We start from the raw sequence: 24,025 nt of genomic DNA on the forward strand, positions 1-24,025 counted from the left end.
GCAATACTAGCCTATTCCCAAGAGTTAGCAGCTTTCACTCAGTTAATACTAGGCAGACATCAAATCTGCATGTAGAATGCACTTCCTTGACTCTTGTGCAGAAAGGAGTGCAGTATTCTGCTGCATCCATTTTCAATAAGCTACCACAAGAACTCAAAAATCTTAGCAGTAGCCCAAACTCTTTTAAGTCTAAACTGAAGAGTTTCCTCATGGCTCACTTCTTCTATTCTGTTGAGGAGCTCCTGGAAGAGCTAAAAAATTAAGCAAATTCCAGTTGATTGTCTTCATTTAAACTTACGACTTGTCACCTGAATATGTTTTTTTTATATTTCATTTTATCTGTTTCTAATATCGTGTTATAATTTCATGTATTGGCTCGTTCCATGACCATGGAGACTTCTCCTTAATTTGGTCCCACGGAACAATAAATAAATAAATAAATAAATAATAAAATAAATAAACAGAGTTGGCTACCTCTGCAAGATTCCTGTCACCTTCCTGTGCTGTTGATGCCAGTGTTTGTGGCACATGTAACAGGGTCATGTGCGTGGCACTGAAGGCCAGCATAAGCAAAGCAAGGCACATTTCACAACCAGCTAGCCAATTGCTAGCTGCCATCTGATAAGCCACTAGCATTCTTCCCATGGAGTGGGGCGGGTGTGGTCGCCTCATCACATCAATGCAGTGCTAATATACAAGTGGAAAATAAAGCATTGATTGCATCAGTTCCTTCCCTTTAGGTCTTCACTGGCTTCCACCCAGCCTCAACCCTCAGTCATTCAACATCCTGACAATGAAGTCACCCGTCTATACCCCAGGGTCAGCTAGAGCAGTATGAATTTCTCACCTATACTTCAGAAACCATCACTCACTCACTTGTCTTTGACAAGTATGCTACACATCAAGAAATATATCTGCAAAAATACAGGCCATTGCACTTTCAGTCTCAAACAAAACTGAACACTATTTTTTTTTGTTTCAAAATACTATACAGGTCACAGTTTTCTTTCAGCAGGTTGGTGTGAGGAAATAGTGCTTAGAGTTCCAACCACACTCATTCTGTGCTTTGAGTATGGGTGAATGACTAAGAAATATCTGAAGACAGAGCACTTCAAGATAAGAAGATAAGTTGCTGAATGTGTATATGGCACAAATCTCCAACTAAGAACAAACTAGGAGTGGAGAAGGTGCAGAATTTTTGGCACAAAATTTTTAAAAAATCAAAAGGTATCCTTAAGATGTGAGTAATCAAGATGAAGGAGAGTCATTCACAACCAAGACATAAAAATGACTGGAATCTGCAAAACATCTACATAACCTGGAAGAATGTGCTGCCCCTTGAAAAAGGAAAGAGAAATGCTGTATCAAAAGAAGATAACAAAATTCAGTGTGGTGTGGTATCAAGAATAATTGTTAAAGACAGAAAACACTGCAAAGTATAATCCTGGTATATCCAAGTACTGGAAAAGGAAGTGGGTCATTCATCAAGCAAAACATCAAGTGCAACAAAAGAGATGTAGTACTGTAAATTTGTGGGTCAGTATAGTTTTTAACACAAACAATGAAACAGGATAGACATGTTGGACCACTTCAACAGCAAATGAAATATGCAGTGAAGGAGCACAAGCAAAACTAGTAACAGGAAGTAAACATACCAAAGAGAAGCATACAGATACAATAATCTACAAACAATGTGAAGAGACATTCTGCCTCACCACACTAGAAGAATTATCAAACCTGCTAACAGTGTTGGGATGTATAATAAGAGCCAAATGGTTGAAAGAGAAATTTGTAATGCTTGTGGTACCCAATGCTATCAAATGCATTCAACAGGAATTCAAAAACCTGTATCCTGACACTCAGATTCTACAGAACTTACTGAATAAATTTCATACAATTAGTACAGTTTATAATATTGGGAAGCTGTACAGGCAATTTGTTAAATCACTTGGCAGAATAACATTTCACTATCAGCAACGAAAGACACAAGGGGGTTTAAAAATATCCCAATTAAACCGTATGAGGTGTCATCAGGATCTCGTGGATAAAATTAGCAATGTAGCTGAGAAAATGAAAGTCAACATTCTATCCTTACAGAAGCCATCTACAAAAGGTGGATAAGTCTCTGAATCTCAGTTGCAGTGCTAGTCATAACGTATAGTGTTATAAATCTGCAACTTAGCCATAAAAATAGCACAACACTGAAATGAGCATGTGACTTGTGTGAAGGTTCTAAATGTCACGGAAAGTTCAATTATCGTCTCAACAGACTTTCAAATTCAGCAATGCCATAGACAGATACATACAGTAATTTGAAGACATCACTCAACTTGGCCAAAGGATACTACTCATCTATACCAATTAAGTGAGCGTCAGGTCACCATAATGGTTTAGTTCAGTGCATGCTGAGAGAGGTATAACTCTGCAGAAAGCTTTAATGGAATTAAGTATGGAAATGGCAACAGAATTGGAAACCTACCCACATATGAAGGGAGGGCTGGTGCAAAGTGCAATACAGACAAACATCACAATAGTTAACAAACAAATAGTCAGGAAGATCGAAGCTGAAATGTTGAAAAACGTCTTGCCACAAGTGACTATACTATTATGATCTTTACCATAAAGTTATTCCTGAACAAACAAAGAGATGACATAATATTAATCATCATATGATTCAACACAAGGAAAGGCAACTAGACCCATATGAGGAATATTTTCTGACTCTGGACCTAATGGGCATGCAGGATAATGTGTACACAATAACCCAAGAACTTCTTCCACCTCTACAAGTGGTCATTAACAGTGCAGTACCAGTCATAAGATGAATGGCTTCAGTTCACAAGTACCATGGCACAGATCTCTCCATCAATTGAGAACAGAAGTCAGAAGAGCAAGACGATTCTACAAGACACACTGCCCAGCAGGCAGAAGTGTTTATAGACTAGGCAGGTACACAAAGTGCGTGGGTACGCTTTCTCCTCCTATAAGATCGCGGCATCTTCTGTGTGAGTGGGCCAATGCTGTTGCTCGACCGGCTGCAGTGTGTAAAGCTATTGGTAACATTTCCATTACTACCTCTAACTATGTAGGTGCCCAAGTAGGTGCGGGGAGGGGTGCTGAGAAAGGACTCTATGAACACAGACAAGAGGGGATAGCTGGAGGTCCTTGTATACAGAGCTTCCAATTGTAACACAGCTGGTCTACCCATTTTTGGGCAGTTAGTAAATAGTCTGAACTGTTGGTTGTGAAACAGAGTTGAGTAACACAAACAGGTTAAGGCATCTGACAGGCTGTGACCATGTAGCTTCCCACAAGTTGCTGGTGTCTGGCCCTCGGTACTGGGACACCAGCTTTAACCAATAGGTTGTCTACAGGGTCCATACGGAAAACTCCAATTGCCAACCACACACTATCGTGGTGGACAGGGTCTAGCAAGCTCTGTAATGATGGTGCTGCTGACCTATAAGCAACAGATCTATAGTCCAGGTGGGATAAAACAAAGATATGTAGAATTGCAAATGAACTGTGTGGTACTATTCCCACACGACACAAATGTTTCTGGCTGCCTCTGCTGCTGTCATGACTCTACTGTACTCAAACAGAAGATTATGTTGGAAATGTTCCGATTTCTCCACTTAAGACTTCATTTTCCACCAACCACAGCTCCACTCACTATCTCCAAGTAACAAAATGGCAATATGTAAACTCAAATAGTAACAGTAAACTACAAATAAACATGAGAATCGATAAATACATCCATAACAACCAGAATACCAACATGCAAAACAAAAATGCTACAAACTTAAGCGCCAAGTCAATACACACAGTTACGCTAACTGGCAGGCAGATAACAGCCAAAGCGTTTAAGGCAGTGATTAACAGTTCCTGCTCACTGAAAGTGTCTGTATGAGTGTGCAGACTCCTCCAGGCACCCTCTTGGTGTTAAAATGCAATTTTTTCGTTACGATTTGTAGTTTTTAATAGTAGGGTGAGAACTATTTCTCTCGGAGCACTATACACCATACCAACAACAGAGTAAATAGCTGTTAATTGACAGAGTTTGGCAGGTGGTGAATGTATCCATTATAGTTTCACTGAAGCAACATCAGACTGGGATCTGCGAAAGACTATTTACCTGTTTCATCCTGAGATGGGGGCACATTGGCAGGCATCCTCTTCCCTGACGACGCCGGATGACAAGGCATTTTGGCTGTACCAATGAGGGTGGGGGGTTACCACTGGTGCTGTTAGTTTAGGAGTCGAGGGCATTGATGTCCTCTCCCACAACTGAAAAACAGGCACTAATATCTGGGGGCACTAATATTTAGGGTCAGGACTTGCCATTTCATACCCTGTCATCACACTAGGTGTGGACTTTGACACAATACTTGCAAACCTAGGTGTCATATTGCTAGGGTGGAGTCATTCAAACTTTTCCTTAGCATCTTGATAAAAGCAGTCAGGTGTTTTATTGTCCTGGATTCACATATCAGTGAATGAGGGGGTGGAATTCTTGGCAGTTTTAACATGTAGATGGTTGTTTATGAGGCCCACCTTCATACTTTATGATTCCACACTCTGCATAAATAGCCTCGTTTGTGTAGTGTGAGATCATAAACTTCTGGCACCTACAGCATTTCATAGTGGGAGGAAAATATGGCCCAATATCAAACCTATACACCATGACCAAATTTTCCCAGATAAAACATTTTCAATGAAGGCTAGGATGAAAGCTCCTGTGACCACCCTCTTATCCTTACATCTATTCTTGATGTGATGAACAAAATGGACTCCATGCCACTTAAGGTTAGCGTGGAGTTCTTCATCTGTTTGTAGCATCATGATCCAATGGAAGATGACTCCTTGAATCTCGTTGAGTTTGTTACGTGAAGAGGTGGTAATGGGTATGCTCCCAAACTTGTCACAAGGTTGAAATACTTGTGTTCGGTTAGTATTCAATATGTTGATCAATAAAGATCCATTTCTCAACTTCCCTACTGCAGCAACATCTCAAACTGATCCCCAATATTTTCAATGAGAAACAGTGGCTTCATTATTGCAAAAGACTCTCTGCCAGTTCTGGAGCATACCAAGAACTGGGAGAACCATCAGCCTCCATTTTCCCTTGTCTGACTAACATCCCATAGCATGGCCAAAGATGGAAATACCATTGGGTTTTAAGCCTCTGCATTCAAAACTTTCGTTCTCTTGGCTGAATGGCTGTGTTGACATGGCCATCAGTATGGATGAGTTTAATCCACTTCATCATGGGTCACCTGCTTTGATGCACTCCCTCTCATTGGTGGGTTTTCCCACTGACACCATACTGCCACAGCAAAGGCTACCTGGCATAGTAGCCATATCCCAGAGTCCCAGTGCCTCGGACTGAGCAGGAACCAACTCCTCAGCATACATGGGATGGTTACAGTTCAGGCACCAATAAAGCGATCCCTTCATTGTCAGGTGGCTACAACCATGAGGGCACATGATGACCATCCCACCCTGTGACAGATTAGCTTTCACACTGCATCTTCGGTGTGAACATAAATCCATTTTAATAGTAGGTGCAGAAAATCACAGAGTATGGTGGATACATTATAGACCAAGTAAGTTGCCCTTCCCCAAATGGTCCACTTCTGTGAAATATAGGAATGTGGAGGTCAAGCCCTAAAAGGGGACTACAAGTAATTAAGCCAAAAAATTGAAGGAAAGGTTCTGAATTGAGCTAAAACTGATGCGTGTCTTAATAACAGCCGAGTTGACAAAATAAAAGCTCCATCAGGTGTAAGACTCCTTTTTGTCACCTCTTACAATGGGCAAGGATAACTATGGGTCCATTCCAGCCACTGACACTAAGTGTCACTGTATTGGCTGAAGATAGGAAAACCATCTGAAGTGCAGAATTTAATAGGGAAACATGTTACAAACATATAGGAAATTCCCTGACACATTCCCCTCCAGTGACTGAAACAGTGAGGCATACTTATCGTTTCCTCACAAACATAAAAGAGAGGGCAAGAAAGAGACACCTAAATCCCTCGAAAGGACTGACTGTACCTGACAGGCCCAAGGCTCTTACATAATGTACTGGCATCGAACTAGGCAAAGACAGACTTCTCAGTCAGATCATGGCAAAAAAGGCATATCAGAACATACTATCTGGGGATGTCCACTGCACGCATTGTAGTTGATACTGATCAGCAGCAGCTAAATTGTCACAAAATAATTGATGTCATTGAGTTACAGAACTGAGAGACGTGGAAAATCCTAGACAATATCACCAATGTCATTTCAATAAACACCCAATCAATCAACCTCCACTCAGTGTACTATAAGAGGTTGTGATGAAAAGACCACAATGCAATCCAGTGAAGATACTTGAAGTCAACAGCTGTGGCACATGGGCAGGCTAGGGCGTATGCGCAGTGAGCATAAATTCAATGCCGGTGCCATAGTGCAGACATGGGTTGTCTCTTATCATCCAAGAACTTGGCCTGGCATACAGCAGCACTCTTCAGTGAAAATAATAATCCTCCCTTGTGGTGGGCGATTTGTCCCCTGCAATGAGATGTTCAAGAGACAATGGGAGAGGTGAATTACAACACACCATCCTCTGTTGCACACAAGGAACTTACAATGTGTTCCTATGGACCAGAGAGCAATGGTGTACCTTGCACAGACTGGAAGGCAAAAACTGTTGTTATTGTTCTTAATGTATTTCATTTAGATATAGTGTACGTGAATGATTCATAGAAGGGAATGTAATTGAGTCCAGTAGTAATGGTAGATTCAGTTACGTGTGGTAGTGGCTGTAGTACTAATAGTAGAAGCAGTTATGGTGATGGCAAGTAATACCATGTAAGCTCCAATAATACATGTAGTTTCATTTGTATTGTAGGGTGGAGTTTCAATGAAGTGATGAGAACACAGCAGAATGGAACACTTCATGCCAAAGACTTAAATTGTGAGATCACTGTTGCTTTTACTATCGTTTACATAACTGACGAATTGACGCAATGTCTTAGGTATTGTATCTCTTTTGTTGTATAGTAAACAAATACTGCCTGGATCAAAACTTTTGATTACCTACTACCAGTTTCAATTTCCACTACACATCATCTTCAGGTCAAAGCTGGAACAGGAATAATGTAACAATAAAAAATTACTGAAGTGTGCTAATATAAATGCTATCCTAAAAGGTTGTATAAATAACAACAAAAAATTGCGACACCAAAAAATATTTAATGTAGAGTACTGAAATTTCAGGAATACATTTGTCTGGTAACATATTACTGCTAGTGTAAGCAGGTTAATCTAAGTGTGATAAGCCACTGCAAATCAGAAACACTGGTACATTAATAACTGGTATAACTGCCAGAATGATGAATACAAGCATGCAAACATATTTGTATTGTGCTGTACAGGTGCCAGATGTTGGTTTCTGGGATGGGGTTCCATGCCTGTTGCACTTGGTTGGTCAATACAGTTGTTGTTTGTGGATATTGCTGGAGTAGTTGTTCGATGATGTCACATATGTGCTCCACTGGAAACAGATCTGGTGATCGAGCAGGTCAAGTCAACACGTCGACACACTGTATATTATGTTGGGTTACAACAGTGGTACGTAGGTGAGCATTATGCACAACAAGTCAAATAACCGGACTGATGTACAGTTTTGCTGTCAGGCTGCATGGGATAACCACGAGAGTGCTCCTGCTGTCACACGAAATCGCACCCCAGACCATAACTCCAGGTGTAGGTCCAGTGGGTCAAGCATGCAGGCAGGTTGGTTGTAAGCCCTCAACTGGCATCCTCCTAACAAACAGCCTTCACTGGCACTGAGACAGAACCAGCTTTCATCAGAAAACACAACAAAGTCCACTCTGCCCTCCAATGATCTCTCAACTTTCGTTTATGTCGCACAGCTCTTTCTTGGTGTTGCATTACAAAAATAACTGTAGCTTTTTGCAAACAAGTACTACAAATTAACAAAAGTATTAAATTATAGTAGTTTCAGAAAATAGAGTGGCAAGTGGAGTGTGCCAACTACCACAGCACGTTGAGTGATGAGCAATGCAGTAGTGACTCTATGCATGTCACAGGTTGCAGTCTGTGCCAACTGCCTTCCAACATGGTCAACTAACATTACAAACACATCCGGGATTGCACACCTGCTGGAGCATGTCATCATATATTAAAGTAAGTAAGTTAAGTGAGGAGGGCCATGCGAGAGGCGTTCAATGAATTCCGAAGTAAAGTTCTATGTACTGACTTGGCAGAAAATCCTAAGAAATTTTGGTCTTATATCAAAGCGGTAGGTGGATCAAAACAAAATGTCCAGACACTCTGTTACCAAAATGGTACTGAAACAGAGGATGACAGACTAAAGGCCAAAATACTAAATGTCTTTTTCCAAAGCTGTTTCACAGAGGAAGACTGCACTGTAATTCCTTCTCTAGATTGTCACACAGATGACTAAATGGTAGATATCGAAATAGACGACAGAGGGATAGAGAAACAATTAAAATCACTCAAAAGAGGAAAATGACCTTGTGGACAACATTGGAAGTTCACTGAGGCTTTTTGCGGCTGATGTTGAGGTATATTGAGAGGTTGTAACAATGGAAAATTGTACTGAAATGCAGGAGGATATGCAGCGAATTGACGCATGGTGCAGGGAATGGCAATTGAATCTCAATGTAGACAAGTGTAATGAGATGCGAATACATAGGAAGAAAGATCCCATATCATTTAGCTACAATATAGCAGGTCAGCAACTGGAAGCAGTTAATTCCATAAATTATCTGGGAGTATGCATAAGGAGTGATTTAAAATGGAATGATCATATAAAGTTGATCGTCGGTAAAGCAGATGCCAGACTGAGATTCATTGGAAGAATCCTAAGGAAATGCAATCTGAAAACAAAGGAAGTAGGTTCAGTACACTTGTTCGCCCACTGCTTGAATACTGCTCAGCAGCGTGGGATCCGTACCAGATAGGGTTGATAGAAAGATAGAGAAGATCCTACGGAGAGCAGCGCGCTTCGTTACAGGATCATTTAGTAATCGCGAAAGCATTACGGAGATGATAGATAAACTCCAGTGGAAGACTCTGCAGGAGAGACGCTCAGTAGCTCAGTACGGGCTTTTGTTGAAGTTTTGAGAACACACCTTCACCGAGGAGTCAAGCAGTATATTGCTCCCTCCTATGGATATCTCGCGAAGAGACCATGAGGATAAAATTAGAGAGATTACAGCCCACACAGAGGCATACCGACAATCCTTCTTTCCACGAACAATACGAGACTGGCTGAGTACCTTTCAAGTTCTTCAAGCAAGTCGATCATTGATGCTGGACTACTGCCATGTGCATACGCAGTAGATGACATAACATGTCCACATACTGCCCTTGTCAAGTGTGCACACTGTTCCATTCTTCTGTGTTTCAATCACTTCATTTAAACTACATATCTGATTTGCACTGTGTTTTCAAATAAGGAAAGAATGTAGAATGCCACAAGTGCTATTTTGGGAAATTTAACTCCGTAACTAATGTATATATTAAAATACATTGTTTCTTGCAAAGGTTCAGCTTTTTGCCATATAATATCTATTATAACTTTCCTGAATCTGGCAATCATAACTGTCTGTAACATGATATTGTTTCTTCATTAAGCTTTGAGTCTATAGTCTTTGGATCTGTTAACCTTCAGACACTGTTTCTACACTAATGCAGAGATTTACAGACTAATGAGCTTGATGGGTGGTAGAATATACACATTTCTCTATTTTAAAATCATTTTTATTCGGTTTTAGCCAACTGAGCTCACAGACTTCCCCTGCAAGGAAATGGAAATCACTGATGTAAGTATGAATGGGCCCTATATGGAGTCTTGAGAAATGCCAAAATTATGTTTCTTATCCTGGATCTTTTTCTTTGTACTATTTCAGCTTTATCATATAGTTTCTGAGTGCTATTACTGTAATGATTCTAGTCGTAACATGGCCTAATGAGTCTCTTTCACAATGCACAAAAATTTAAATTTGAATGCAAATGGTTGAGAACATAAAAATTTGTTTCTGGCTCCAATTCAAAGTTTTACACTGACATCATAGTTTGAAAGCTTTTTAAAACGTACATGTAGTGTATCATTTCAAAAGTTTTGGAGAGTTCAATGTACTTGTGGAATGTTTCCAAGTGTTTAATGGATAAAATACTCTGCTGCTGGTGTAGTACTCCAGCAACTTACTGGTTTAGCGAATTCTGTAAATATCCTAACAATCTGGAACTCTTATACTAGTCTCAGAAGCATCTCAGAATTAGTGACACAATCCAGAATTACTTTCACAATTTATCTGTTAGTGTTTGAGAGCAAGGTAACAGACCTGCAACCTCAAACATCCTTTTCTACTTTCTTTATACAAAGATAGATTGCTACTTACTGTACAGAAGACACGTCAAGTTGCAGACAGGCACGATTAAAAAGACACTCACATTTAGCTTTCGGCCACAGCCTTTGTCAGTAAACTCACTCTCTCTCTCTCTCTCTCTCTCTCTCTCTCTCTCTCTCTCTCTCTCTCTCTCAACACAAGCAAGAACACCTCTTGCAAAAGTAGCAATCTATCTTTTCCTACATCGTTGATATTCCTACCTGGAGTTTCCATTGATTTGTTTATACGAAAATTTGACAACAGACAATTTCAGTCTGTCAAGGAAAATACCTTCTTCTACAAGGTGTACAATTTTTGCTTCCGCCGTTTTTTCCCCAACATTTGAGGCTTTAATGAAACAAATTGGTTACACCTGTATCATTCAAAGTATTTTCCATCGCTGGCTACTACTTTCTCCCATCTTTCGAGCAGTGTACGAATTCCGCATTGAAAAAAATTGTTCATCTTTTGAAGTGATCCACAAATCGATCCAATTTGTGACTTTGTGAGATCGGAAATGTTGGTCAGCCAGGCCATGCGCCATTGATCTATACAGGTGATAGTCAGAAGGAGCAACGTCTGGAGAATATGGCAGGTGGGGTAGGACTTCCCATTTTAAAGTTTCAAGTATGTTTTGACCTCTTTTGCAATGTGGGGTCGAGCATTGTCGTGCTGCAAAATCTCTTTATCGTGCTTTCGCTGTATTGCAGCCGTTTATCTTTTAATGCTCTGCTCAAACGCATTAATTGCATTTGAGAACAAGCACCTGTGATTGTTTCACTTGGTTTTAACACCTCATAGTACACAACGCCAAGTTGGTCCCACCAAATGCACAGCATGATCTTGGAGCCATGAATATTCGGTTTGGCCGTCGACGTGGAAGCATGGCTGGGATATCCCCATGATTTTTTGCATTTAGGGTTATCGTAATGAACCCATTTTTCATCCCCGGTCACAATGGAATGCAGAAATCCCTTCCATTTTTGCCTCTGAAGCAACTGTTCACAAACACACAAACGCCGTTCAACGTCTCTTGGTTTCTGCTCACACGGGACCCAAGTTCCTTCTTTCTGAATCATGCTCATAGCCTTGAGATGTTTTGAAATGGCTTGCTGTTTCACTCCCACTAATCGTGCCAATTCTTCTTGAGTTTGACGCTAGTACTCACTCAGCAATGTCTCCAATTCTACATCTTCGAAAACATCTCTCTTTCACCACTATGCCGCTCTACGATGTTAAAATTACCATTCTTGAACTGTTGAAACCACTCAAGACACATTTTTTCACTAATAGCATCCTTACCATATGTACCTGAGAGCATTTCAAAAAATGGCTCTGAGCACTATGGGACTTAACATCTTAGGTCATCAGTCCTCTAGAACTTAGAACTAATTAAACCTAACTAACCTAAGGACATCACACACAGCCATGCCCGAGGCAGGATTTGAACCTGCGACCGTAGCAGTCCCACGGTTCCAGACTGCAGCGCCAGAACCGCACGGCCACCACGGCCGGCTGAGAGCATTTGATGAGACTCAGCCACTGTTTTCTTCATACTGAAACAAAACAGTAACACTTCCCACAAATGACGAGAATTAGGCTCGTAAACTGACATTTTCATTTTCAATCAAGAAAAACTTTATGATGCAGACAGAAATCCACTAATGTTTGAATGAGGCTATATTGACCAAGGTCCAAGCTAACTGCCTGACGTCTGCGATCTGTTTCTTTCGACCGCTACTTACCGCTGTCGCCACCTTTCGGCAAACGGCGGAAGCAAAGTTGAAAACCTTGTAGAACAGAGCTGTATTACATGACTTCTATAGAAAAGGGAACACTTGTTCTAAACTTTTAGTTTTGCACCCCTGAGGTGGTTGATGAGCTCCAGAATTTCTGTAATGTCTACCACAGGTGAAGATGTTAAAACGATCAGCCAACCAGTTGCAAAACAAGAGTTTATTAGGCTTCAATATTTCTGAAAATTTCTTCTTCAGAAGGAGTGGGCCTTGCTACATCACATGATGGTACTTTACATTAGCTGAAGCCAAGTTGTTCTTGTCATATATAAAATTGACAAAACAAGAATCATCCCTAGTCATAGCTTTAGATAGCAGCCAGATTACATTTAGTGTACTTCAGAATGAATGCTCACTAGTAAATGCCCACATGTAGAGGCTATTATCAATACAAAATTGTAACAGGAGTCACGGGATAAAATATTTGCATAAGCCAGAGACTAATGTCATCTGAATTACCTACGAAAGGTACTGTAGTTCACTTCACTAAAACCCCCTGCTGATAATGTGCATCTTGTTTCATGCAGACAGCAGCTTCAATGATGTTTAAGTCATTAATAATTTTGATAACAAGAAATGAGTCATGGAAAAACAGCTAATGCTATACTGTTACTCTTAAATGTGAATGTATTCTTCCTCACAAATAAAATTTAAATAAAAATCTGTTGTTCACAGTACAAAATACTTGCACATTGTACCCTGGATCCTTCTAAAAACACATGATTCTTGCCAGTAAGAGGAATAGAACTTATATCACATAGCTTGTTTGACGCCATACTCATTATTTCTGAAACCTTCGTATTTATAAAATTGTTCCCTAATTTCCTGAATAGTAAGATGTCAATCTCCCTAATCTGTTTATGTAGTTAAATATGTTTTCATATTGCATGTACATACTCTGTACACTTTTATTCATGTGTTTCCACTTCTTTACTTACAAATGATAGTTTTAGGTGGGAGGGGGTTTGAAAACTATGGTTGTGTAAAATACTGCTAGAGATCTGGCCTGAACTTTCTTGTAAAAGATACTGCCAACCTAAGAAAGCAATTATGTAGTAGCCATTATCAAAAACTGCTTTGTTTTGTATTAATAATTGCTCATTATTTTCTTACAAGGGTGGTTTGAAAAGTTCTCAGAGCGGAATAGAAAAAAAAGTATTTACGTCACTGAATTTTTTATTTTTATTTTTCCATGTAGTCTCCTTGTAGATTAATGCACTTGGTCCAGTGATGTTACAATGCCTTGATCCCATCTTGAAAATGAGTTTCCTCCACGCCTGCAAAATAGTTGTCAACTCCGGCTATCAATTCTTCGTTTGAAGTGAATCTTCATCCACCAAGAAAAATTTTCAGCTCTGGGAAGGGATGGAAGTCTGATGGAGCCATATCAGGCAAATAAGGCGAGTGTGGCAACAATTCATACCTTAGTTCATGTAATTTTGCCGTGGTGATGGCATGAGTTTTTGATCCAGCATCAAGAGTTGCAGCACACATCTTCCAGATAATTTTTTCATTTTTAATTCTTCAATTAAAATGTGATATACCCTTTCAGATGACATCTTACAAGCGTAAGCAATTTCATGCACTTTCAATTGGCAATCTTCCATGCCCATTTTGTGCACTTTTGCAATGATTTCTGGAGTAGTGACATATCTTGACCGACTACTGCACGGATCATAATCTAAGGTCTCCCAACCAAATTTAAATTCATTTGTCCACTTGGCAACAGTTGAATATGAAGAAGCAGAGTCCCCCATTGTATTCTGGAAATCAGTATGCTTTCATACCTTTCTTTATGAAGTACTTAATCACTGCTTGAATCTTTATTTTTTCCATCTTTGCAAATCACTACATGGGAACAGCAACAACAGAGCCATGTCACCAACACAGCTCTCAGCTCTCTTTCAAGAACACTGATGTGGTACATATTTACAGGCAACAGTCCAATGAATACCACGTGAACAACTCTCTGCGCTAGCACTAACCTCTCGTGGTGATTCTGAGAACTTTTCAAACCACCCTCATATTTTTCAAATGACCATGTGTCAGCTGCAATTTCACAGAAGCACAAAACATAGGTGTTGGATGCCAACTCTGCAAGAGGGAGGCGAGGCGTGTTCCCCTGCACCTCTTGGGTAATCTAAGTTCTTGTATGTTTACACTTGTGGGCAATTGCTACATTACAATGTCCACATTGTAACTGTTATTCCATAGTGAAAATTTGCCACACCTACTGCAGTGATGGAACTGAACTTCTTGGCTGGTTTAACTAGGCTGTTTATTTTGTGATGATTTCTACAATGAAATTCAGTATGTATGCTTAGCTCTTCACTATCAGCAGATGTCTAAGCTTTCAAGAACTTACTTCTAGAACCTTCTAGATATTAGGTGTATTTTTGTAATGTTTTGACGACAAAATCAGAGCTCCTTTACATCAGAAAATGTGATTACTTTTCTGCAACAAAAATTTTCCTTTTGTGTTTTGCTCAATAAAGTTCTTTCTCTTTCCAATCTTGTTGATTTTTCTTATAAGGTCACAATATCTTGCACAGTTTTATGTCACTGATTATAAGTTGTAAGCTGGAAATTAGGTACTTACAACTTACACATGATTTTTTTTCCAAACAAATGGCTACCACATGCACTCTTGCAGCACATCTTACACCCTTCACCAACCATGGGTCAGGTACCTGATTATAAAGATAACATTGACCAATATAAGCTGTTTTTCATGTTTAACTAATCTGAATGTTTCAAACATGCAATATGTTTATACGGTTTCCTTTTCCTCTTTTTGCTCTCTTTTTAACTATAAAGTATTCTCAACAATATTTTGTGAAAATTACAAATTAAAATAGCCAGAATGAAGTATTTACTTGCCAGGAATTAAGGGTCTGTCATCTAAGCATGTGACAATAATTAATGTTTGACTTCAGAACTTTGCCTCTTTTCAGACTGTATTTCTTTGATTTAGATTTTGAATTAACTCATCTCATTTGTGTAGCTACTTTGACCTTTTAACCTTTCAAACAATTTTATCTTGGGGGTTCACTAACTCTGAATGCCTGAGATAATGCAATAGTTTCTTAGTGTTGCTGTCTGTTAGGTGGTAAATATTCCAACTCCAGCTCACATTATTTACATGTTTGAGGTGGTAAAGCAGGTTAGAAAAGAGCAGTATAATACTGGAGAAAACAGTCTTAAACGTTGTACTTCAAAATAAAGAAACTAGAAACCAAAACCAATTACCATCTGGGGGTAACTCTAATGCATATAACCAATATATTTTAAGATGAAGAAAGAAACAGTGGAAGAAAAAAGAAGCAGCAGAAACAGCAGAAAATCAAAGGAAGATAGATGTAGGAATGGGAAGCAGCTAGAAACCAGTTGCCAATTTTCACACCATTAGATATTCAGAACATATGTGGACTTCAATGCACATGTCCCTTTGCCGTAAACCACATTAAAAACACACACAGTGACTGAATAAGATGCAATTGATCACACTGGCATCGCCAGTTTTTATCACTGTTAGCAGTACAACTATAATGCAAAAGATTTGTTCACAGACTGCTATCTGACAAACTGATGTGATTAATTTCTGCCCATTATTGTGAATTTCTAACATCTGTAAATATGTATAAATATTAAAATCTAAGCATACCTGTTGTGACTACAGTAGAAGACTGAATGGAAGAATGTTGATACAGAGAAGAGAAGCACAAGGGCAGAACCATATATCACTGCAGACCAGTACTGTGGCCAGCTAGTTGCTCGCTGTATAAGGGCAAAGCATGCTATGATGCTGGGCACCACCCATACCTAGATAACAATATTGTTCACATTTTACACACATCAAGGAGTAGATACAGAAGTAATTTATCACTGACAAAGAGCATCAAAGCAATTAACAATACATGTAGGTGACATTAATTCATAAAATATCAGCCTATTATGTTAACTTTCTCTCTTCAGACTGTGCCATGATGATTCACTGGTTGTTACAACAGCTTGCATTCAGCACAGTTAGTGATAACTGAACACATTACACCAGATTTGCAATCCAAATCACTTTTTTTTTAATTTCCCTAAATGACAGAAAGAGCTGACATTACAAAATATGTTCTGTTGTGTTATTGAATTATATGTATTTTAATATTCAGCAAAGTTTTGATAATGCTGTTACAAGTGTTTTGTTTTTGTTAAGATTTCTAATGGCACTCAATGAAGATCAAGAGAACGTGGTCTGTAAACAAGCATACCACACCAGACGGTGTTTATATCCAGTACCTGGTTGCTGACCACACAGGGAAGAATAGGTCCCATAGAGGCAGCCAACATTTAGCACACATTAAAACATGCAAGTGAGCTGACAAAATCTTGGCAAATATGAAAAGGATGGTTTTTAACAAATTAATTCAACTTAAGTAAATATAAATTCTAATATTTTATTAGATTTGTGGAACATGGCAATTTATTTTTATTCACAAGTGATGAAATAAAGCATAAGACCCCATGCTGTTGCAAGTCCGAGAATGCTCATCGGCAGTGGATCATGAAGTTACAACTGTCCTGAATTTTTTAATAATTTTCATGACAGAAAAAAGTTATTCGCAACAAAATGTTGACCCGCAGACCTGATGTCAGCCAAGTTTCTGTATAGATTGGGAAACTCTTCTATATGTACACCACAATACCAACCAACACAGTTTTGCTGTTTTAGTACTTGTACCTGAGCACAGTGCAGTTTTGTTAACAAATCACTTCTAATTGCGATTCCAAAGGTACAGTACCTGGTGCAACTAAAAATAGAGTGCTAATTAATTTCAATTCATTTTCTAGGCTACTCAGGTCCTGAATCCATGTCTCAACACTTTGTCAAAGCTACACAATGTCTTACTAACAAACCATAAAACATGTATAGAGGTACTTGTAGCACATGAAGACATTCAAAGAAATTAAGTTTCCTGCACCACACTGCCTTTCAAATAAACACAGTTCATTCATTAACACATTAATTTTATCACAAAAATTAATAATTAGTACATCCTTCATTAGAAATGCCATATTTAATTTATTTAAATGTCCTGCTACACCAGTCAATGTACACAATGTGTGCTGCAGGTGGGTGGCCTGCTACCTGCAATTGTCTGGTTGACAGTCTGCATGTGCTTACAGTCATTTTGCCCCATGGGGCAGAGTTGAAGCAACCTATTCTAAGAGGGAGAAGGACACGCAGAGGGTGCTTTGAACCTCCAGCTGTTCCATGTCGGCCCCTAGGAAGGATATTAATTGATACTTCCTGACAGATTAAAATTTTGTAGCAAACCAGGACTGCAGGAGTACTAGTCCCACAATACATGTGGGACAGCTTCCATGAATTTGCATGTGAAAGGCAAGGGTCCCAGGTTTGAGTCCCAATGTGAGACACAGTTTTAATCTACCAGTAAATTTCAAATCGACACATATTCCACTGCAGACAGAAAATTCGTTCTGAAAATATGAACTGATACACTTTTGTTCAGTTAGTGTTGTATGTTTTATTTATTTTGTGTTTCTTAGATCTAGTTTATGAGTGAATCACAAGGAAGTGGAACATGTCAAACAAGGACATGGAACTCATGAGAGGCGGGTGTTTATGAGAGGTCACATATGCATATTTACTTGGTTGTAGCTCAAAGCCAGTGAACCTTATATGGAATAAATTATATTTAATTCTCAGACTTGAAGGACTAACCATCTTGAGTGGCACACTAGGTGCCAGTATATGACAGTGATGATTTGTGTGTGAACATCAAACAAGAAATGCTTCATGTATAACACTTTGAATATTTTTACATAAATTATTAAAGTGTTATATTTTAAAAACTGTTAGTACATATAGACAGCATTCTTTAATGCTGCAGGCATTTTCCCCAATTAAATTACTTTTAAAAATTTTAATGGTAAGTGACAACGTGCAAGTATGGTTTCAGTATATGGCAATGAACTGATAGTTCCATTAGGACGGATTATTCTGTAATATGACATACCATATATCATACAACCTTTGCATATTAATTAAATGACAACAATTTTAAGCTTGGAACTCAGTTGTAATTTATTTTGTTGTTTAACATATTTGAGGATGGGCTACATTATCTGAAACTAGTAATTTTGAAATAAACAATGAACAACAACAGACAAAAAATAAGCCTATTTTGTAAGAAATAAGTGATTTGTGAAAGATGTGAAGAAATGTTTGTTAACTCCATGAGAATGTGTTTAATGCAGCATGACAAAAATGAAGGCACAGAGAAACTATGACATTAACACTGGCTACACCAGCTGTTCAAATGAGTACAAAGTAAAATGTGATATTCTATATTACTTTGCTGTGGAAGAAATATTTCTTTCACTTCCCTGGAAAAATGATTTTGTGTGTGTGTGTGTGTGTGTGTGTGTGTGTGTGTGTGTGTGTGTTTTCATTGTGAAGAACACTGAGGAATGAACGCAGTAGAGATGAGTGAATGGACAGATGGACAGACTGCAAGAGCTACAGGGTAATAACTATCCAGTTAAAGATAATCAGGATTATTAAAAGGAAATATGCTATTCACCTTATAGTGGAGATGGTGAATCGCAGACAGGCACAGCAAAAAGACTCACAAATAAAGCTTTTGGCAAGTAATACCGTCAAAAATAGATGACACACACGCACACACACACACACACACACACACACACACACACACACACACACACGCGCACACACACAAATGCAATTCACACACACGACTGCTGTGTCAGGCAACTGAAACCACACAGTTGAAGATAAATGTAGAAGTGGGCATAAGCGTGCTTGTTGCTGGGTGGGCTAGTTTACTGGCATCGAGTTTGGGCACTATAGCCTGACATTCCATGTTGCAAAGACCAAACAGTTTACACTGGCCTCTTTGGCAGGGGCCTGTGCATGACAGCAGATGAAGAACTAGCATCTGATGATCCTCTACCTACAAGGTGTGGTTGGCAACTCTGCTTTGCATCTTGCCACATTTGCCCCATGTGCCTCTTCTTGGCAGCTTGTCACCATCACCTTACGGTGCAAGCACCAGCAACCTGCTGCTGTCACTGTCAAACTTATCTTGCTGACCTCACTCTGGCCCAACAGTATATCTATCAAACCACCAAGAAACCCTATCATTGCTCTATCATTTATCCTATAGCTTAATCAGTTATAAACAGAATCTCATATTGACCAGTTATTTTAACAGAAATTCAATGAACACCATTCTATTTGCGAACACATTAAGCAAGAGAGACCCGGGCCTCAGCAGGCATGTGTACGAGTTGTGGTTGCATGAATGGGTGTGTGTGTTCTTTACTTTGGGAAGATTTGTACAAAAGCTTAAATATTTTAGTGCTTTTTTTCATAGTGCCTGTCTTCAACTCAATGCCTCCTCTACGTGTTGGGTAGTAAACTATATTTCCCAAATTATTGTTATTTCACCCTGGAATTTCCATTGTTTGATGGCTGTAATATGTGATTGTGGAGCATTTTGGAAAACAAAGTTCATAAAAAATGCAAGAGGGTCTGAAAATGAACTGTTATGAACATACTATGAAAACAGATTGCATAAGAGTTCAACTATATGGATGTATCAAAAAATTTGAGAGTAAAATAAATACAAGTTTCCAGCAGGCATGTGGCCTCAAGCAAAAATTAGAGTTGTTAAAATAAGAAGTTAAATGATACACAGATTTTTAATAAGCTTCATGAGAAAATGACAGGTGTGATTAAGCATTCTGATGCCAGAGTCCAGCAGTTAGAAGAAAGCACGGCTACCAGTACAGCTAATCTTTTTAATTTGAATAATGAAGCCTTGACTGGAAGGAGCTAAGAGTGAGGTGACTTCCTCGTCATCACCAGGGCTATCCCCCGAGGAAGAAAGTTTCTCTGGGGTAAACAAATTGGCTGACAAAAAGTTCAGAGGAACACTGGATAATACTGAGGCAGAAGTGTCTCCCTTAAGTCACTGTGAATGAAGGCATATAAAAGGGCTTTAGAGAATTAACAGCAATTATTCTCTGAACTTTTCATCAGACAAGATAGTCTCAATGAGATGTTAAATACTGCAGTTTTTAATGACAAACCCAGGAAAGTGCAACTGGTGTGATGAGTTGTCTTTACTGGACAGTTGTGGTTTACGTCATCAGTCCCCAGATTTCAAGCTCAGGGGATAATGTTCATGCAGTATTGTTCCCGAGTCTCTGTGCGGGAATCACTCAAACTTACAGTTAATTGATTACAACTTTTTTAAACAGATATTGAATGTGACTCTTCATTGCAAGACAGAGAAGAAAAGTAAGTACGTGCCAGTGTACCACTCTGAAGGATGGGCACAAATCATTTAAAGTTGCAGGAGAAATCCTTATCCTATCGTCATCCACACTATGCTGTACCACAATATGACCAGAAAGACATTCTCAAAATTCCAATGTGCAATGTATGCCTACTCCACTATGAAAAAAAACAAGCCTCTTTCAGAGTTTTATGAGACAGTATTAAGGGCCCTTTAGTGAAGGAATCCCATCAAGAAAGGGATCACCTTCGTCAAATTTGTATTATACCAAGACATACGTGAAAAACCTTCCATTATCAGCTGCAAAACTTAAGAATCTGCTTACAGTGTGTGAGAAACAGATGATCATGTGGGAATATCATGAATATTACTGCAGTTCGTTGAGTGATGAAACTGTGTGTGTGACACTGCATGAACCAGATATTTAAAACAACTGTGATGCAGATTAAAGGTTTTTGTGGATTAAGTCCGCTGATTACTGTTTTATTTACTCAATCTTTGCTTTGCAGTTTCTTTTGTTTATTTTGAAACAATAAAATTGGAATCGGCATCCACCGTGTCTCACTTACTTTTAGTAAACATACGAAAAATTAGTATGTTTTGGTAATTCCTGATCAACAAATGTGCACTTACCAAACACTGACCCACCCTCCTGTCCCCACCTCCCAAGGGGTGAGTAGTATGATAATGAATCTAATATTCTAACATTTGTAAATTTGGTAACAATAAAAGAGATGCAACCAATTTCTCAAAGTACCATAGTTGATTTATAAGATTTTGTGAAGCATTCCCTGCTTATATCCTGTTCTTTCCTAACAGTCACTGTCACTGTCATTTCAATATTCTCTTCTTCCTTTACCCTTACCACTTCTCATAATACTAAATGGCTTCAGATGTGCTATGCTAGTCTATAAGGAGGGATTCAATATGCAATATAACAACTTGTTTTATTTGACCAATATCAGTTACAAAATGTGGAATTTGTTGTGGGACCCTGTGGAATATTCCCAATTCAGCCCTTATAGTTTCATGACACTCTGATAGGTGGCAGTGCTATATGTAGCCTTGAGAATGTCATCTGTAATAGAGGTACATTCCAAACAGAGAGCTGTCACTGAGTTTCTTTTGGCAGAAAACCAGAGCATCACAGATATCCACTTGCAGAATGTCTACAGAGACCTGGCAGTGAACAAAAACCTGGTGAGTTTTTCGGCAAGGCATCTGTCATCATTGCAACATGTTCGTGCAACGCTGGCTGCACACAGCTGTGACTCTTGCAATGCTGGAATGCATGAATAATCTCATTCAAGGTGCTTGATGGATCATAATTAAACACCACTGTGCACAACTGGATGTCTCTATTGTTTGTCGAACATCAAAGATGATGAAACATGGGTTCATAACATCAAATCAGAAATAAAACGGCAACTGATGAAGTTGCACCACACCACGTCTACTGTGAAGAAAATGCACAAAGCTGCACCCTCACCTGATAAAATCATGGGAGGTCTTCTGGCAATCTGAAGGGGTTTTTCTGTTCGATGTGCTCCCTCATTGTGCAACAATCAACTCTAAAGAGTATTGTGCCACCCTCTAGAAACTGAAGAAATGCGTCCAGTGTGTTTTGTCACCATACAAATGCAAATGAACTTCTCCTCCATCATGACTACCCAAGGCCTCACATAAGTCTACGCAACTGAGAGGAACTCACAAAACTTCATTGGACTCTTCTTCCTTATCCACCCTACAGCCTGGATCTCCCTCCTACTGAGTTCCATCTGTTTGGACCAATGAATGATGCACACTGTAGGGTGAAGTATGTAGGTGATGGGAAGGTTATTCATGCAACAAGATGTTGGCTCCAACATCGACCAGCAGAGTAACACCATGCAGGCATACAAGCCCTCCCATTAAGGCAGCATAAGGCCATTACATTTAATGAAGGTTATGTTGAAAAATAGAGTTTCGTAGCCAAAAGAGTGAAGAATAATATGATGTACTGGAATCCTGAATAAAACCAACCTACTTTCAGAAAAAAAATGTATTGCATTAATTACTGAATGTCCCTCATACATCATTCTAAATGCCCTTTACTGTTGTGATTACTATTATTTTTATTGCCTTTATCTCAAAGCTGATATTCATTGTTTTGGCATGTACATTTACTTCTACGTACATACTCCACAAATAGTGCAGGGTGGAGGGAAAAAATCACTGTCTATATGCCTTCATACAAGCCCTGATCTCTCTAATCTTACCTTCACGGCCTTACGCAGAATGTATGTTTGCAGCAGCAGAATCATTCTGCAGTCAGCCTCAAAGGCCAGTTCTCTAAATTTTCTCAATAGTGTTCCTTGAAAAAACATCACCTTCACTCCAATGATTCCCATTTAAGCTCCTGAAGCATTTCCACAATACTAGCTTGTTATTTGAAACTATCGGTAACATATGTCAAGCAGCACACGACTAACACTATGTTCTAACATTATGGTTTTGTTTATCTTACTCATCTGCATTAATGTACATTTTTCCAGATTTAGAGGCCATTACCATCCATCACACCAACTAGAAATTTTGTCCAAGTCATCTTGTACCTACCTATAGTCACTTACAGATGACATCTTCCGTACACCACAGTATATCATCAGCAAACAGCCAAGGAATACTTCTTACCCTATCTGCCAAATCATTTACACATATACAAAATAACAAGTCCTATCACAATTTCCTGAGGCACTCCTGATGACACCCTTGTCTTTGACAAATACTCCTCATCGAGGACAATGTACTGGTTGTGTCACTTGAAAAGTCTTCGATCCACTTACATACCTGGGAACCTATTCTGTATGCCTGTACCTTCATTAACTCTCAGAAGTGTGGCGCTGTGTCAAATGCTTTACACAAAGCTAGGTATATGAAATCTACCTGTTGCCTCTCCTTCCATGGTTCACAGGATCTCAACTGAGTAAAGGGCAAGGTGAGTTTTGCACAAGGGATGCTTTCTAAAATTGTGCTGGTTTGTGGACTCAAGGTTTTCTGGCTGTAGAAAATTTACAGTATTGCATTAGAAATGAGAATATGTTCAAGGATTCTGCAACAAGGTGATGTTAAAGATATTGGTCTATAATTTTGTGAGTCAATTCCTTTACCCTTCTTATACACAGGAGTCACCTGCACTTTTTCTAGTTGCTTGGGATTTTGCACTAAGAGAGATGTGATAAATATTAGCTAAGGGACCAATGCTGTAGAGTACTCTTAGTAAAACTGAACTGGGATTCCATCCACACCTCATGACTTACTTGTTTTCAATTCTTTCAGTTGTTTCTCTACTTCAGCAATGCTTATTTCTATGTCCTCACTACAGGAGACTGTGCAATGGTCAAACAATGGTATAAGTGATTTCTTAAACGTGAAATTCAAAATGTCGGTTTTACTTTTGCTACATTCTACTGCCACA

General features: G+C 39.0%; 1 protein-coding gene across 4 annotated transcripts in view; it reads right to left on the reverse strand.

Annotated features, from left to right (window-relative positions):
• LOC126162874 (monocyte to macrophage differentiation factor 2) overlaps positions 1-24,025 on the reverse strand; it is a 172,337-nt gene that overhangs the window by 55,181 nt on the left and 93,131 nt on the right. For all 4 annotated transcript variants that reach the window (XM_049919660.1, XM_049919658.1, XM_049919661.1 and 1 more), the window contains exon 4: positions 15,891-16,048. In XM_049919660.1, coding sequence (XP_049775617.1) covers positions 15,891-16,048 — 158 coding nt within the window. The remainder of the gene's footprint in view (positions 1-15,890; positions 16,049-24,025) is intronic.

This window comes from Schistocerca cancellata, chromosome 2, assembly GCF_023864275.1.
Source record: "Schistocerca cancellata isolate TAMUIC-IGC-003103 chromosome 2, iqSchCanc2.1, whole genome shotgun sequence".
Taxonomy (NCBI): Eukaryota; Metazoa; Arthropoda; class Insecta; order Orthoptera; family Acrididae; genus Schistocerca; species Schistocerca cancellata.